This window comes from Jaculus jaculus, chromosome 7 (assembly GCF_020740685.1).
Source record: "Jaculus jaculus isolate mJacJac1 chromosome 7, mJacJac1.mat.Y.cur, whole genome shotgun sequence".
Taxonomy (NCBI): Eukaryota; Metazoa; Chordata; class Mammalia; order Rodentia; family Dipodidae; genus Jaculus; species Jaculus jaculus.
In genome coordinates, this window is record NC_059108.1 from 3,084,396 (window position 1) to 3,102,872 (window position 18,477).

The 18,477-nt window shown below is 42.1% G+C and overlaps 1 protein-coding gene across 4 annotated transcripts in view; it reads right to left on the bottom strand.

The window, feature by feature from the left end:
- Positions 1-394: 394 nt before the first annotated feature.
- LOC101602120 (LSM14A mRNA processing body assembly factor) overlaps positions 395-18,477 on the bottom strand; it is a 44,653-nt gene continuing 26,570 nt past the window's right edge. Inside the window, exons 5-11 of one of the 4 annotated variants that reach the window (XM_045154849.1) lie at positions 15,884-16,060; positions 15,535-15,606; positions 11,007-11,189; positions 10,715-10,886; positions 8,582-8,813; positions 3,977-4,033; positions 395-1,428 (exon numbers count right to left, since the gene is read on the bottom strand). In XM_045154849.1, the coding sequence (XP_045010784.1) occupies positions 4,010-4,033; positions 8,582-8,813; positions 10,715-10,886; positions 11,007-11,189; positions 15,535-15,606; positions 15,884-16,060 (860 nt within the window). In that variant the 3' untranslated portion in view covers positions 395-1,428; positions 3,977-4,009. The remainder of the gene's footprint in view (positions 1,429-3,976; positions 4,034-8,581; positions 8,814-10,714; positions 10,887-11,006; positions 11,190-15,534; positions 15,607-15,883; positions 16,061-18,477) is intronic. The other 3 variants (XM_045154851.1, XM_045154850.1, XM_045154852.1) reach the window with 3 other exon arrangements.

The following is an 18,477-nucleotide window of genomic DNA, read 5'->3' on the forward strand; positions in this document are numbered from 1 at the left end:
AAAAGATATAAAATTAAAAATATCAACCATCTCAAATAGTCCAATTCTCCTACAGTGTGGTTTTCCATATAATTATCACTACTCAATGTTTTAAGGAGAAAGTTAACAAAAATCAAAATAGATAAAAATATTTAAATCTTTGGATCCCTTTATTCCATGGCCTTGATAAAAGCAAAAAGTGGCCATTTTTTCTACTATAGATTAAATATCAAAAGGATTTCTTATAATTTTATAATTAGCAATGAACTATATACCAAGTCACCTGTGGGTCGGGTCACAGGCCCAAGGCCTGTGTTAATGGTGTTCACAGTTCTGAATGCTTGCTCTCCATCTTCTTGAAACAAACGAGAGAGTCAGTGTTGATCAAAACAAAGTTCCAGGCATATCAAGAAGACAAGGTTAAATGATGCCTAGTTTAATGTCTTAAAAAAGGGGGAGGGTTGCTTATTGGAAAATACAGCAAGGTACATTTCTTATTTATGATTATGTATATTCATATACTCAAAACATCTGTTATTTGGACAAATCCTATGATATGGCATTTGCTACAAAATAAGTTCACACACTGAGCATGAATAATTTATCCTTTTTAGATAGTGGAAGAATGTATCAAATTTATGTTCCAAACATTATAAAAAAGAAATAAAAATTTCTTAAGCCTGGAAAGCTAAGGAAAAAAAAAAGACCCACCCATAACTCTGCTTCTCAGCACATCAACTTCTGAAAGGACACAGTATGTTTGCTGACTTTAAAATGTTTATTCTTTAAAAAATTAGTTGCTTTTTATACAGCTATACAAAGTTCTTAATGTTTCTTTGGCAATGGAATATAATGGAATTTTACAACTATATAAAAAGTTACCTTTGCCTAAGAAACAGTATTTACCTGTGTGTACATAGTTGACTGACAAAATTCTCTACCATCCAGCACCCTAGTTAATTGACAAAATCAGCTACCTCATATTATAGGATTTCCAAATAGAAAGAGAAAGATACAGACGCACACACACATACACACACACAACCTTCTGTGGCTCACACAGTATCACGGCCTGATCTGCAGGCAACTGCAGTAATTGCCAAGTACAATTTAGTGATGAAAAAATCCTTCGAAGTCCCACTGAAGTACGGCTCAAGTGTAACTATACATAAGAAATTACTTAACCTTTTGCTATTGCAAATATAGTCAGTGCTCGTTTTTTTAAGGACGAGTCCCCCCCCCCCCCCCCCCAAAAAGTAACTGCATTGTATCTTTGAAATTAAGCAGAAAACAAAGAGACAAAACCCAGTGCTGGTGACAAGTATAGAGCAAAGTCACTTCTTCATTCTTCACAAAGACAGAAATCAGTTTCCAGGACTAGGAAGAGCTGGAACTCCACCTCTTTTTCAAAGCCTTGTTTGTAGACTATGCAGCAACTTTGTTGTCTTTCTAAAAAGAAAATAAATTATTAGTTCATGCTCCAGATTACTGGCTTATTAATGTCCTAAATTTAAGTTAACTTTAAATACCCACATCCTTTTGTTTTCACGGAAAAGTATGGCTTGCTGACTTTCAAGCAGCAGTTTCTAACTTCCACATCCAGTGTGTTGTTTGTTACTGCACTTTCCAGTGAGCAGAGGCTAAAGCAGCAGCGTCTGGTTGGTCTGGTAAGGGGCCACCCTAAGATCGCCCTACCACCTTTGGCGGTCCTAATAATTTTTAAAAAAGTGAATGATGTAACTTCCGCTTTCACTTAGCAGTCATTCACAAGATTCCTGTTTGAAATGAACTTCATAAAATCTCTAAGTATTTGATATTTAGTACGTAACAAAGAGAACTCGCTTAGCAGTTAAGGTGTGTACCTGCCAAGCCAAAGGACCCAGGTTCAATTCCCCATGACCCATGTAAGCCAGATGCACAAGGAGTTCGTGTGCAGTGGCTAGAGGCCCTGGTGTGCCCATTCTCTCTGTCTGTATCTCTTTTCTCTTTCTGCTTACAAATAAATAAATTAAATAAAAAAGTAACCAGAATAATATTTCTCTCTAAAATTCCATGCCAGGAGAAATCAATGACTTAGAAAGCCACTTCAAACAAACAAACAAAAAAAAACAACAACCCTGATGGGGGTTACAAATACAGTTTGTTGGTAGACAGCTTGCCTAACATGCTAACATGCAGGAAGCTCTAGGTTTGAGACTTAGCAATGCATAACCTAGGCATGAGGGTGTATCCTGTAATCCTAGCATTCGGATATGGAAGCAGCAGGACAAGGTATTCAAAGTCACTGACTACACAGTGAGTTTGAGGCAAGCCTGGGACACGTGAGACCCTATTTCAAAACAAGTCTTAAAATTTTAAGTTAGTCTGAAAACAAATTTAAGTGGAAAATTCTAAAATGTAACCAGTGAGAAAGCAAACAACTGCAAAGTATCTTTCTAAGCTGCAGGCCTGGAGGCGGCACTGAGGTCAGGGACTTCTGGTTTTCTCCAGACTAGTTGCTACCATGTAGAGTCGCCCTCTGTATCCTTGAGTCCAACTAACAATGAATGTGTGTGCACACGCATCTGTACTGATCACTTAAGACATTTCTTGTCACTATTCCCTAAACACAGTAGGGTAACTATTTACCTGCTATTCACATTGTATTAGGTATTGGAAGTAATTTACCAGATGACTAAAATTGATGAGAGCTGGGCATGGTGGCTCACACCTATAATCCCAGCACTTGTGAAGCCGAGGAAGCATGAAACTGAGTTTGAGGACAGCCTGGCAAACACACCAGTATATATGTAGCTGAGGAGATGGCTCAGCGGTTAAAGGCACTTGCTTGCACAGCCTGCTGGCTCAGGTTCAATTTCCTAGTACACACATAAAGTGACATATGCATCTGGAGTTCATTTGTAGTAGCAAGAGGCCCTGGAATGCCCATAACCACACTCTGCTTGTAAATAAATAACACTACTTCTTAAAATGTGTATTGTTCAAGGTCAGCCTGAGAATACATAGTCAATTCCAGGTCAGCCTGGCCTAGAGCAAGACCCTACCTTGAAAATCCAAAAAAACCAAACCAAAACAAAACCAACCAAACAAAAAAAAAACCCAAAACCCCAAACAAACAAAAAACCACACACACACACACACACACACACTTGTGACTTAGGCATGGTGGTGCATGCCTTTAATCACAGCACTTGGGAGGCAGAGGTAGGAGGATTGACATGAATTTGAGGCCATCTGAGACTACATAGTAAATCCCAAGTCAGCCTGGGCTAGAGTGAGACTCTACCTCGAAAAGACCAAAAAACCAAAATAAAACCAAAAATGTTCATGTATGTATAAAAGAAGCTGTGCCAGGTGTAGTGGCGCATGCCTTTAATCCTAGCACTTGGGAGGTAGAGGTAGAAGGACTGACATGAGTTTAAGGCTACTCTGTGACTACATAGTGAATTCTAGGTCATCCTGAGCTACAGTGAGAGAGCCTACTTTGAAAAACAAAAACAAACAACTCTTGAGTGCAGACAGACCAGCATAGAGAACATGCTTAGCATGTTCTAGCCCCTGGGTTCAGTCCCCATTACCTATAAACTAACAACAGGATATGTATAGGTTACATACAAATACTATGCAATTTATTTTTCTTCTTTTTTACCATGCTATTTTAATTAAGGAACCTGAGCATCCATGATTGTATCCACAGGAATGCAGGAATCAGTCCTCTGTATATACAGAGGGAGGACGACACCTAACAGTGTTAATATTCATTCCAACTATTAGAACACATATTTCTTAGGTGAAAAGACTGAACTTTCCTTTTGTGTATGATATTTAACTAGTCACAAGATGCTACTCAACTGAAATACATATGGCCTGACAAAAATAACTGTAAGGTACAAATTGGCATAAAAATAAATGAACTAAAGATAAATCCACTGTTCCCAGCAGAGCCAACCTTCATACCTCCCAATTTTTCTTTCTTTCTTTTTTCTTTTCTTTTTACCTTTCAGAAAGCAGTTTGACCAGTCCAGACCTTTTAGGGTCCAAAAGCCGTGGTTTTCTGAAAGGTTAAAAAAAAAAGATAGGAAAAAGAGGAAGGGGGGTGGGTGAGAGGAAGGGTGGAGAAGGAGAGAGGAGAAAATAAGAGGGGGAGGGAGAGTGTCAAGCCGAGTCATTTCACATTTGTTACCACCACACTACAGTGTCTGAGGTACTTCTAGCAGCTTATCAACTAGAAGCTGGCTGCATTCCTGTTATCCCAATCCTGACCCTCCACCCTGTCAAAGATTCAAGTTAATATTTAAAACATCATCCTTGTGGAAATCTGGGCCAGAATCACAATTCTTGCAATTTTCGCCTGGACCTGAGCCTAACAGTGAGTTTGGCTTTAGTACTTTATATGAAGAGACTTTAGTTCTCAATCACCTAACATGGGAGGGTAAAAGGTTTAGCTTGACTGATTCTTTCATGATCCTATTGTTAGTTTTGCTTTCTTTAAACCACATTTGTTGACATTCAACCCTAAACTGTAATGATTCATGCCAAACAGTGTAAAGAATCAAGCCAGCCCACTTCATGAAGACAGCTCAGATCAAGGTCCACATCTGGACATGGAGCTCTAGAAGATGCCTTATCATCAAGGCTTATCTCTGCAATCTCAGCACCTGAGAGGATTGCCATTAATTCAAGGTCAACCAGGGGCAAGAGGGAGACGTTGCCTCAAAAGGGGGGGGGGGTTGAGAGGGAAGGAGAAGAGGGCTGGAGAGATGGCTTAGCAGTTAAGGCGCTTGTCTGCAAAGCCTAAGGATCCATGTTCGACTCCCTAAACCCACAAAAAGCCAGATGCACAGAGTGGTGCATGCATCTGGGGTTTGTCTGCAGTGGCTGGAGGCCCCAACCTGCCCATTTTCTCTCTCTCTCTACTTGTAAATAAAAAAATATATATTTAAAAAAAGAGAGAAAAAAAACTTTCCGGTGTAGTGATTGTCACTGCTTCTGACCTTTAAAGGTGCCAGTTTATAGAAGGCGGAACTTAATGCTCCTCGGCTTTTTGGCTAAGATCAATGTAGAAGGTGGAACTGCAGAGCTCAAAGCTCTAGTGGCTGATGGAAGGGCATTAAACTGGAATGGAGCTTTGGCCTCACAGAGGGCTGAAGAAGTGAATTCCTAACCAACATGATAAGCAATTTGTGGAAAGAAGAGGAGAATATATAAGCTCTAATGCCAAGAAGCTGCTATCAAGTTGCAATGCCAAAACACCACACATGGTAGGAACAATAAGTGCATTATCTTAAATGCATGGCAAGGAAGGCAGGTGCCACAGGGGTCAGAAAAGGAAGAAATTGGCACAGGAAAGAAGAGAGGTTTCCTCAGATTAAGGAAGCATGAATCTAGAATGAGAAGTCCTGCCTGAAATGAAATAGAAGAGCAGAGGACCAACCTGAAAGTTGTCCTCTGACCTCCACATGTGCACTGAAATGTGCATGCCCTCACTCACACACATGAACACATAAGCATTCAGAGAAAGGGACACACAGTTCATCCATGCAGAAAACATGACAGATGTTTTCTCAGATTCTGACAAACTATCGTGTGTTCACAAGAGTAGAGTTTAACTAAGACTGACCATAAAGGAAGGGAGTCTTATTCCAAATGCATGTGTGTTTATGAGAGCTCAACAATAGCCACTACTGTGGGTGGACACCTGCACACCCAGCCCTGGAAGGAAAATACAGAATGGCACACTGTCTGGCTAAGAAGTCAGAGCTTTCAGATGGTTAACAACTCAAGAGTTTTTTTTTTTTTTTTTTTTTTTTAAAGGTAGGGTCTTGCTGTAGCCCAGGCTGACCTGGAATTCACTATACAGATTCAGGGTTTCTTCAAACTCATGTTGATCCTCCTACCTTTGCCTCCAGAGTGTTGAGATTATAGGCGTGTGCTACCACGCTCAGCTTTTTAATTTATTTTATTTTTATTTGAAAGAGAAAGGCAGAGAGAGAGAGAGAATAGGCATGCCAGCTTAAAAATGATGAAGGTCTCCTACATGGATGGATGAAACTGCTGACAGAAGCCATAAGTTATGAATTGTAAATTCCGGTACGTAGGAATACCTCCCCATGAATTGTTGGTCAAGGAGGTAACGAAGGCTCCTAAACTAATATAGACTATAGCTACCATTGCTCTTGGTTGCCCACCACTAGATATATGTCCCTATTTCTGAAGATACCAAATGTTTTGGTTGCAGAACACTGAGAAACTAAGTTGGAATTGAGCTGGAAGCTTCCTCCCTGTTGGCTAGCTTTCTTTGCAACAGAAAGTGCTATGCAAGATGCTGAGGGAGAAAAGCTATCATTAGTCCTACCCAGTCATGGACCCTGTGTATTTTATGACCAACCTGCTAAGCGAGAGATGTCCACTGGTGCAATAGTGGCATAATTATTATTATACTAAACAGACAGAATGCCAAACTTATAAATAGCTATTTTTTAGAATTTTTTTTAAGATTTACTTTATTTATTTATTTGAGTCAGGGAGAGAGAGAGAGAATTAATATGGGTACGCCAGGGCTTCTAGCCACTGCAAACAAACTCCAGACACATGTGCCACCATGTTCATCTAGCTTACATGGGACTTGGAAATCAAACTGGGATCCTTAAGCTTCACAGGCATGTGCCTTAGCCACTAAGCCATCTCTCCAACCCATAAATAGCCTTATTTGTTCCCATAAGCTAGTATTGCTCAAAGCCCTGATCACAGCAGTCTTGCTTATTATTCATTCATTTATTTATTTTTTACTACAATGGGCAGTGGTTAATGCAGAGATGCATAATTGACAAAATTTTAGAAAATAAGTGACTACTGTCTGTTTATCCTCAAGCAGGACATCTAAACCACACTTTCCAAGGCTTAGGGAAACTCATGGAAGAAGGGGCAGAAAGAAGGTAACAGCAGGATGGGGAGGGGGCTGTGAAAGGCTGTCTTCTGCATATGACATGTGTTTATACTCATGAATTCATAGCAGCTCTGGTTTCCTGCACAAGACTGAGCCTGTCAATACATCACCTTCAATGGGGGAGGATACCTGAAACACCAGACACCACCCAGAGCAGGTAATGGTTGCCGGAAGGAGAGTCAGATTCATCAGTGGTGAGGTCACTGATAAAATGCCCACTCCACGGCAAATAACCTTTTATCCATGATCATGAAAACAAACTCTAATTTAACTCATGGCTTAAAAAAAAAAAGACATTAAAGAAAGATGAGAGTTAATGGGGAAGAATGTTAACAGGAGGGGGCAAGGAGAGGGTAGTTGAGGGGAATATGATCAAAATATATATGCACCAAATGTCAAAAAATGGAATAAAAAAAAAAAAATTTCACCTCAAAAAATTGTCTTGAAGGTTGTAGAGATGGTTTAGTGGTCAAGGCTCTTGCTTGAAAAGCCAAAGGACCTCTATTCCATTCCCCAGGACCTATGTAAGCCAGATGCACAAGGTGGCGCATGCGTCTGGAGTTTGTTTGCAGTGGCTGTAGGCCCCCCTGAGATTCCCATTCTCTTTCTCTCTCTGATAAATAAAAAAAAAAGTATTTTTAAAAATAAGACTTGGGCTGGGCATGGTGATGCACACCTTTAATCCCAGCACTCTGGAGGCAGAGGTAGGAGGATCACCATGAGTTTGAGGCCACCCTGAGACTACATAGTGAATTCTAGGTCAGCCTGAGCTAGAGTGAAACCCCTACCTTAGAGGATGGGGGGGTTAGACTTGGGCTGGAGAGATGGCTTAGCAGTCAAGACACTTGCAAAACCTACAGACCCAGGTTCAATTCTCCAGTACCCATGTAAGCCAGATGCATATGGTGGCACATGTGTCTGGAGTTTCTTTGCAGTGGCTACAGACCCTGGCATGCCCACTCTCTATATGTGACTCTCAAATAAATAAAAAAACTTAAAAAAAATCACTTAAAATTATTTTGAGGGGCTGAAGAGAGAGCTTAGTGGTAAAGGTCCTTGCCTGTAAAGCCTAAGGACCCAGGTTTAATTCCCCAGTACCCACATAAATCAGACACACAAGGTGGTCATGTGTCTGGAGTTTGTTTGCAGCAACTGGAGACCCTGGCTCAAAAATTGTTTTGACTTATTGGCCAAGAAACACATGGTTAAAACTATCTAAACGTGGCCAGGCATGGTGGCACATGACTTTAATCCCAGCACTGGGGAAGCAGAGGTAGGAGGATCACTGTGAGTTTGAGGCCTGCCTGCAACTACAGTTAGTACCAGGTCAGCCTGGACTAGACTAAGATGCTACCTTGAAAAACCGAGAAGAAAAAAATTATGTAAATACCCTAATAAGATATATTCTCTAATGAGAAGTAAAACTGAAAGTTATTTTAATGTTCTCAAAATAAGCAAGCCAAGGGCTAGAGAGATGGCTCATAGGTAGGAAGATTACTGTGAGTCTGAGGCCAGCCTGAGACTACACAGTAAATTTCCAGGTCAGTGTGGGCTAGAACAAGATCCTACCTCAGTAAACAACAACAAAATCAGCCAAAATGGAAACAAGCGAAGTAAATCTGAATGTTCTTCCCCAAAGAAGACTATAATGCTTACCCTATATTCAAAATCTGCAAACTCCCTGCCCCCACGGCCTCCTCTGAATCCACCACGAAATCCTCGAGGGGCAGTGAAGGTCCCTCCTCGGCCACCACCACGCCCTCTGCCACCACGGAACCCAAGACCTCCTCTGCTTCTGTACCCGCCACGGCCACGGTTTGGACGAAGTGGGATTCCAAATGTTTCAGCGTTTAACCTTCTTTCTTCAGCCCAGGTTGGCCTCCTTTCTCTATTATAAAAACAAAACAACATGAACATGTTATGTTGAAAAGAACCTCTTCTAGCAAAAACTTGAAACATTAGTTTCCAAATCCAGGATAAAATTAATCTTAAGGATCAACTCAAAGTAGGAATTTACTCTAAAAAACTATCCCAAACCATCCAAGGCATACAAGTTCAGTTATGTTCCTCTAATGTTCTGTGGAAGCATAATTGCCACTAATGCCAATGACAGATGAGAAACGCTTACTATGAAGGCAAGTGAGACACAGGGGACTGACTTGCAAGTGATTCTACTCGCCCCATGGAAAAGAGGACACAGCCAGGCAGGAAATGCTGGAAGCTAGCAAATGGAGGGTAGGTCCCCAGTTTTTAGTGTCCTGGCCCACTTTTCAGATCTGATGTCAATAAACGCAGTAAAATATTTGCACTGCTGCAGCTTTCATCCAGCAAGTGCAGGACTCCCTGCTCATATTTAAACTGACGCACATGACTGCCACCAGGGGGCACCAAATTGTAGTCGGGAACAATGTGAAGTGGGCAACAGACCTTTGGAACTCAGTTCATTATGCTGAGTATTTTCATCTCAATAATTTGTCAATATTCTATGTACACATTTACTACATGGCTGATTTCTACAGTTTCAGTTTCAAAGAAATGCTTTTCCTCTGGGTTCTTTTGTTCTATTTTTTAAAAAAATTTTGTTTATTTTTATTTATTTATTTGAGAGTGACAGAGAAAGAGAGAGAGAGAGAGAGAGAGAGAGAGAGAGAGAGAGAAGAGAGAATGGGCACACCAGGGCTTCCAGCCACTGCAAATGAACTCCAGACATGTGCGCCCCCTTGCGCATCTGGCTAACGTGGGTCCTGGGGAATCGAGCCTTGAACCAGGGTCCTTAGGCTTCACAGGCAAGAGCTTAACCACTAAGCCATCACTCCAGCCCCTTTTGTTCTATTTGAAGCACAATCTAGATAGATGAAGGGAAAGTCTTACATGCTATATGAATGCTTCTGTTTTGACCAACATCCAAATGTGATTACATCTCTAAACTAAAGCACATGGCTTTTTAAAATTTTTATTTGCAAATAGACACACAGACAGTGAGAAAGAGAATGAAACTGGGTGTGCAAGTGCTACTGCAAACAAACACCAGACACAAGCATTGCTTTGTGCAGCTGGCTTTACATGGATACTGGAGAATGGAACCCAGGCCTTCAGGCCTTGCAAGTGTCTTTAACTGCTGAGCATCTCTCCAGCCCACATGAGGCTTTTTAGAGACATGGACTCTTGTAGCCCAGGCTGGCCTTAAACTTTCTGCTTAGCTGAGAATGACCTTAAAATGTTGACTTCACCTCGACTTAACCTCTTAAGTGCTGAGATTCAGGCTTATATCACAATATGAAGCTAAGTATATATATTTTTTCTTTCTCTCCCCTTCCACTTTTGGTGGGGCTAGGATCAAACCAAGGCTTCGCACGTATTAGGCAAATGTTCTTCATCTACATCAAGTCCTTACTTCTTTTGGAGGAAAAAAATTTAGTATATAATGGGCTGGAGAGATGGCTTAGTGGTCAAGCGCTTGCCTGTGAAGCCTAAGGACCCCGGTTCGAGGCTCAATTCCCCAGGACCCATGTTAGCCAGATGCGCAAGGGGGTGCAGGCGTCTGGAGTTTGTTTGCAGTGGCTGGAAGCCCTGGTGCGCCCGTTCTCTCTCTCTCTCTCACTCTTTCTCTCTCTGTCGCTCTCAAATAAACAACAACAAAAAAATTTAAAAAAATTTAGTATATAGTGTTTTCTTTTAGGAAAACATTAAAAAATCAACTGTGTTCATTAGATAGTTTAAAGTGTTCATTAAACCTACGAATTTACATGAAATTATTTTAGACTTTAATGTCCTTTAATGAGACAGTACCTGTTATCATCACAAGAAATATTATCAAAGAAGGATTTAGTCTTGTCATAATAGCAATTAGGTCCAAGTGGATCTTCGTCATCAGCATTCCCTTCACTGTTTTGTGTATCCACTCCGGAGTCTCCTTTATCTTCACCATTTACAGGCTTCTCTTGTTTGTCAAGTTTATCTTCTAATGAAAAAACACATAGTAACATTTAAGACTGGACTAAGCAGAATTAAACATCTAACTAGGAAGACATCTTGTATTCAAAGATCAGATTATTCTCTGAGCAGAAAAATCCAAATTTACCTTTTAATTTAAGTTTATTATGAAATTCTCTGTCAATCTCCTCCTTGTTAAATTGTGCATTTGCACTTTCAAAATCAAAGTCTTTCTCAAATTTCATTGGACCATCTCGGCGGATACCAAATCTTCCCCTGCCTCCTCGATGGCCCCCGCGCCCTCTCCTTGGAGCTGAAGGAGCACCTGGAACTATAATAGAGTATTTATAGTGAACATTCAGCTGGTTTAGCACGTAAATTGCTATTGTGCTCTTTATATATAATGGCTAGCAAAGAACCCCACATACACTGCATGTATCTATATATAATAAACAAGAAATTAGGGCTGGGGATGGTGGCAAAGCCTTTATTCCCAGCACTGGGGAGGCAGAGGTAAGAGGATCACTATGAGTTCAAGGCCAGCCTGAGATCCTACCTCAAAAAAACAAAGTGAGGTCAGGGAAAGAAATTGAATAAAGGAAAGTGTTAGGAGGGTTAATCAAAATCTAAGAGCGAGGGCTGGAGAGATGGCTAAGTGGTTAAGGCATTTGCCTGTAAAAGCCAAAGGATCCCAGTTTAATTCTCTAGGACACACATAAGCCAGATGCACAAGGGGGCACATGCATCTGGAGTTCGTTTGCAGTGGCTGTAGGTCCTGTCATACCCATTCTCTCCCCCACCTCAAATAAATAAATGAATAAAATATATATATAAAAAAATCTGGGCTGGAGAGATGGCTTAGCGGTTAAGAGCTTGCCTGTGAAGCCTAAGGACCCCGGTTCGAGGCTCAGTTCCCCAGATCCCACGTTAGCAAGATGCACAAGGGGGCGCATGCGTCTGGAGTTCGTTTGCAGAGGCTGGAAGCCCTGGCGTGCCCATTCTCTCTCTCTCTCTGTCTTTCTCTCTGTGCCTGTCTCTCTCAAATAAATAAATAAATAAAAATTTAAAAAATATATTTTATTAAAAAAAAATCTAAGAGCGAGGCCAGACGTGATGGTGCACACCTTTAGTCCCAGCAATTGGGAGGCAGAGGTAGGAGGATCGCCGAGAGTTCAAGGCCACCCTGAGCTAGTGTGAGACCCTACCTCAGAAAACCAAGAAAACAACAACAACAACAAAACCAGAACAAAACAACAACAAAAAAGAGTCATTTTTTAAATATATTTTACTTTCACTTTTTATTTATTTAACGGGGGGGGGGGTGGAGGAGGAGGAGGAGACAGAGAGAGAGAATGGGTATGCCAGGGCATCTAGCCATTGTGAAGAAACTCCAGACGCATGAGCTCCCTTATGCATCTGGCTAACGTGGGTCCTGGGGAATAGAACCTGGGTCCCTTGGCTTTGCAGGCAAATGCCTTATCTGGTAAGACACCCCTCCAGCCTGAGTCATGTCTTTTTCACAGTAAGAAATAATAAAGTAATTCAACTCCAAAACTCTTACCTTACAGAACATAGAACATACACAGACATATAAAACTGTATGGCCAATAGGGAGGCTGAGGAAGAAGGATCATTTGACCCACGAGTTCAAGGCCAACAACCCAAGCAATATAGACAGATCTTGTCTCAAACAAATAAAAGAGAACAAAAGTATATAAACACTTAAATATAGCATAACCAGCATGGTGGCGCACATCTTTAATTCCAGTACTCAGCAGAGGTATGAGGATCACCATGAGTTTGAGGCCATGCTGAGATTACAAAGTTAATTCCAGGTGAGCCTGGACCAGAGTGAGACCCTACCCTGAAAAACCAAACAAAAGAAAAAGTAGCATAACCAAGCTGGGCGTGGTGGTGCATGCCTTTAATCCCAGCAGATGCAGAGGTAAGAGGATCATTGAGTTTGAGGCCAGCCCGGTCCTACAATGAGTTCCAGAACAGCCCGGGCTACAGTTAGAACCTGCCTGGAAAAAACAAACAACAAAGCTGGATGTGGTGGCACACACCTTTAATCGCAGCACTCAGGAGGCAGAGGCAGAAGGAAGGATTGCAGTGAGTTTGAGGCCACCCTGAGAGTACAAAGTGAATTACAGGTCAGCCAGAGCTAGAGCAAAACCCTACCTGGAAAAACCACACACAGAAAAATAAACAAAAAGAAAAACACCCTCCCCAGACAGCACCATAACAAAACTCTGAATTTAAATAGTTTTAATGAGAAACTTAAAAAAAAAAATTAAGGTACGTGTAACACCATTTCTGAAATTAAAACAAGAAAGAAACTGAGGGCTGGAGAGATGGTTTAGTGGTTAAGGCAAAGCCAAAGGATCCCAGTTTGACTCTCTAGGACCCATGTAAGCCAGATGCACAAGGTGGTGCATATGTCTGGTGTTTGTTTACAGTGGCTAGAGGCTCTGGTGTAACCATTCTCTCTGCCTCTTTCTCTCATAAATAAATAATTTTAAAAAAGAAACTGATGCAAAAAAAAAAAAAAAACAAAAACAAACAAACCAAACAAACACAAAAGAGAAAGCCACAAGAACCATGTATTACATATAAAAAGTCAAGTCCTGGGCTGGAGAGATGGCTTAGTGGTTAAGCGCTTGCCTGCGAAGCCTAAGGACCCCGGTTCGAGGCTCAATTCCCCAGGTCCCACGTTAGCCAGATGCACAAGGGGGCGCACGCGTCTGGAGTTCATTTGCAGTGGCTGGAGGCCCTGATGTGCCCATTCTCTCTCTCTCCCTCTATCTGTCTTTCTCTCTATGTCTGTCGCTCTCAAATAAATAAAATAAAAAATGAACAAAAAAAACATTAAAAAAAAAAAAGTGAAGTCCTTCTACTGGGTAACATTCATGCAAATACTAAGAGCTGAGTGTGGTGGCGCACAAATTTAATGCCAGCACTGGGGAGGCTGAGGTAGGGAGATCACTGTGTTTGAGGCCACCCTGAGATGACAAAGTGAATTCCAGGTCAGTCTGGGCTAGAGATAGAGCCTACTTAACAGAAATAAAAAATGAATAAAACGTTAATTATAGGGGCTGGAGAGATGGATGAGTGGCTAAAGGTGCTTGCTTACAAAACTGGTCGGCACAGTTCTGAGCCCAGCACGCTCATAGAGCCAGATGAACAACGTTGTGCGTGAGTCTGCAGTCTGTGTGCAGCACAGTTCTGAGCCCAGCACGCTCATAGAGCCAGATGAACAACGTTGTGCGGGAGCCTGCAGTGTGTGTGCAGCGGCAAGAGGGCCTAGTGCGCCCTTCTCATTCTATCCCCTTGCAAATAAACAATACTTTTATTAAAAAATTAAATTTAATTTAAAAAATTGTTCATTTTTAAGAAGAATCTTTTTTTCATTTATTTGAGAGTGACAGAGAAAGGGAGGTAGAGAGAGAGAGAATATGAATATGGGCACATCAGGGCCTCCAGCCACTTCAAATGAGCTCCAGATGTGTGTGCCACCTTGTGCATCTGGCTTACGTGGGTCCTGGGGAATCAAACTTTGAACCAGGGTCCACAGGCTTCACAGGCAAGTGCTTAACCACTAAGCCATCTCTCCAGCCCCTAATTATTTCTTTTTAAACTTTACTTTTATTTAGTTGAGAGACAGACACAGAGAAAGGGAGAGAATGGGCATGCCAGGGCCTCCAGCCACTGCAAATGAACTCCAAGATGCATGCACCTGGTTTATGTGGGTCCTGGAGAGTCGAGGTGGGATCCTTTGGCTTTGCAGGCAAATGCCTTAACGGGTAAGACATCTCTCCAGCCCTGTTTAGTTGTTTTTATTTATTTGCGAGAAGGGGGGAGGGGGAGAGGGAGGGAGAGAGAGACTGGGTGTGCCAGGGCCTCTAGCCACTGCCACCGAGCTCCAGATGCACGTGCAAGTGCCACCTTGCACGTCTGGCTTATGTGGGATCTGGGGAATCGAACCTGGGTTCTTAGTCTTCACAGGCAAGTGCTTTAACTGCTAAGCCATCTATCTAGTCCCCAAAATAATTTTTAAGACACCATAAAAAAAAATTGAGAATTGTGCTTTGTCCCCATCACTTAGCTTTCCAATGGTAATATCTTTTTTTTTTTTTTAACTTTGGTTTGTTTTTATTTATTTGTTGAAAGTGACAGAGAGAGAGAGAGAGAGAGAGAGAGAATGGGTGCGCCAGGGCCTCCAGCCACTGCAAACGAACTCCAGATGCATATGCCATCTGTGCACGTGTGCTACTTGCGCTCACGCGCCATCTTAGGCGTTTGGCTCATGTGGGTCCTGGGGAGTCCAAGCAGGGTCTTCAGGCTTTGCAGGCAAGTGCCTTAACCATTTAGCCATTTCTCCAGACTGAGTTTTGGTTTTTGAGGTAGGGTCTTACTCTAGCCCAGGCTGACATGGAATTCACTGTGTAACCTGAGGGTGGCCTCAAACTCATAGCGATCCTCCTACCTCTGCTTCCTAAGTGCTGGGATGAAAGATGGGCGCCACCACACCCGGCTTTGCGGCTAGTTTATAGTTAGCAATCCCCACTGTCTTTTTATATAGTAACTATGGATCATACATTTGAAATTTTGTAGTGACTATGGATCTCATCCTATTAAGAAACAAGGGATGTCACTTTCAGATCCAAGTAACTTACCTATTTGTCTCTTGCTATCATTTCTGAGATGATCATTCATGTTTTCTGGCCTTGAGACTTTGTGTACTTCAGCTAATGAAAGAGACATGTAACAAATCAACTTGTGGAGAATATACATACACAAAAACTTCAGTAATGTAAAAATTAGAGGGAATAAGCCAAAACAATTCCTGTGTAATACCCAAAAACCTACACGTCCCCACCACCACTCTGAACCAAACTTGAAAGGCTAAACTATTAAGTTCAACTTAGATTTTCTAGGATCATTCATGAAAGTCAATCCTCTCCATGAGGAGGAGGAACATGTTGGTCAATCAATCAAGAAACAGTAAAACAGCTCAAGCTCTACCTCGCCTGTGCTCTTGGTTCTCTATTGCTTTCTGGCTGGCAGATGGCAAAGGCCTGGTGGACACAGGGCTCCTTCTCCCAACAGGTGCTGGAGCAGGTAAGTGGGCGGAGGCGGTCTGCACTGCTTGCTCCATGGTTGGACTTTTTCTCAAAGGGTCTAACTGAGGGCTTGATCGACCTAAAATGTAACCAAAAGATAAGAAACTACCCTAACCGGGATTTCAAAATCTTTCTAGACCCTTAAAAAAGTATATAGTTTTATTTCTGCTAATTCAAATCCACAGTAAAACTGAATTATTTCATTGCACCTGTGTTTGAACTTGGTTATCTTTTCAGCACTGGTCATTCAGCTAGTTAAAAACAACAAACAAAACTCCCCCACCACAATATTACCTGCTTCTAGCCAGTATTTATTCCAAACTTACTATCTTGCACAAACTTCCTTAGGAATATTATCAAAGATCACAATGTAGGCAGGTCAAATGAAGACTCTCTTTCCCAAAAGAACCATTACAGCATCACAAGATCGTTAACACAAAGATCCCCCCCCTCCCCGGTTTTTGAGAGATAGGGTCTCGCTGTAGCCCAGGCTGACTTGGAATTGACTATGGAGTCTCAGGGTGGCCCTGAATTTATGGCAATCCTACCTCTGCCTCCTGAGTGTTGGGATTAAAGGCGTGTGCCACCACTCCCAGCGACAGTTATGTTTTGTTTCATTTCGTTTTGAGACAGTGTCTCTTGTAGCTAAGCAGCCTTGAACTCTTCACCTTTCAGCCTCAACCTCCCAAGTGCGGGAACCATATAGGTGTGTACCACCACGTGTGGCTTTTACTTAGGCCGTTTAAGGTCTTTCAGTAGATGATTAAAGCATTAAACTCTATTATAAGAATGCTAATGGGCTAGCAAGATGCCTTAGTGGTTAAGGCACTTGCCTGCAAAGCCCAAGGATCCAGGTTCAATTCCCCAGGACCCATGTAAGCCAGATGCACAATGGGGAAGGGGACGGAAACATATGTGTCTGGAGTTTGCTTGCAGAGGCTGGAGGTCCTGGCGTGCCCATTCTCTCTTTCTCAAATAAAAGTATTTAAAAAAAAGCAGCCAGTCATGGTAGTGCATGCCTTTCACCCAGCACTCAGGAAGCAGAGGTAGAAGGATCTCCGAGAGTTTGAGGCTACCATGAGACTACATAGTGAATTCCAGGTCAGCTTGAGCTAGAGAGAAACCCTACCTCGAAAAACAAAAACAAATAAAGGCAGGTGGGTAGATGGTTCTTAAACACTTTAGATATTTAGATAATTAAATATCAAAACTAAAAGGCTAGCAAATTCCATATTTCTGTCTTTTTTGTTTGTTTTGTTTTGTTTTTTTCAAGGTAGGGTCTCACTGTAGCCCAAGTTGACCTGGAATTCATTATGTAGTCTCATGGTGGCCTCAAACTCATGGTGATCCTCCTACCTCTGCCTCCTGAGTGCTGGGATTCAAGGAGTGTGCCAGAGACTGGCCATTTTTCTGTCTTTGACGGTCTGGTTGCAGTATGAGCTAATTATGAGGTACTCCATTCGTGCGTTTTTGCTCCTATGCTCTCTACCAACCACTCTTAACCTTACATATTCCATAAGATTTTACCAACTTGTGGAATTTTTTCGAGGTAGGGTCTCACTCTAGTCCAGAATGGTCTGGAACTCATTCTAAAGTCCCAGGCTGGCCTCAATCATCCTTCTATTTCAACCAAAACCACAAAAACAAAAACAATAAAAATTACTTTATCTTGCCTTTTCTGAGGAAGACTCTGCATAGGGAGGACTGGGCCACAGCTGGCTGCTGCTGAGAAGTACGTCTCATTCTACCCTGCCAGTGCCTGCAGCAGCCTTAGAGATGTTGGTCTCCTCAAAGTGCTGAGACGTAACAACTGAGTGTTTAGCACTTAAACAGACATGCCCGTCACATGACTCGGGGACTATAGATGAGATGGAGGAAGGTTAAGAGCCAGAAGAGGAGTGGTTTGGGATGCTGTCACTGCATGCAGGACTTCACAGCAGATGTGTGACGTGTACAGAACAATGGGCCATCACTTAAGAGGTAGGAACAGGGCATACTCCAGGGCAATCTGGCTAGCCAGACTGGCCAATTCAGTGAATTCTGGGTTCAAGCGAGAGACCTTACCTTGGAAAATAAGCGAAGAGTGATAAGAAGGCTATCTGATGTCAAACTCTGGTCTCCATGTGTATATGCATCCCCCCCCCCCATCCCACCCAAGAAACAAGGTCCTGAGAAAGCGTATTGAAATGCACATCTCAGGCTAGAGAGATGGCTTAGTGGTTAAGGCGCTTGCCTGTGAAGCCTAAGGATCCAGGTTCGATTCCCCAGTACCCATGTAAGCCAGATACACAAGGAGGCACATGTGCCTGGAGTTCGTTTGCAGTGGCGAGAGGTCCAGGCGCACCCATTCTCTCTCAAATAAAAAAAAAAAAAATTAAAAACACGTAAGTTCAGGCTTGAAGGCTTCTGGTGTACCAAATCTCAAGTAAGACTTGCATTTGGAGAAGCATTCCAGATGACTGTTTTGTGGGTGGTTCACAGACAGGCTGTTCTACA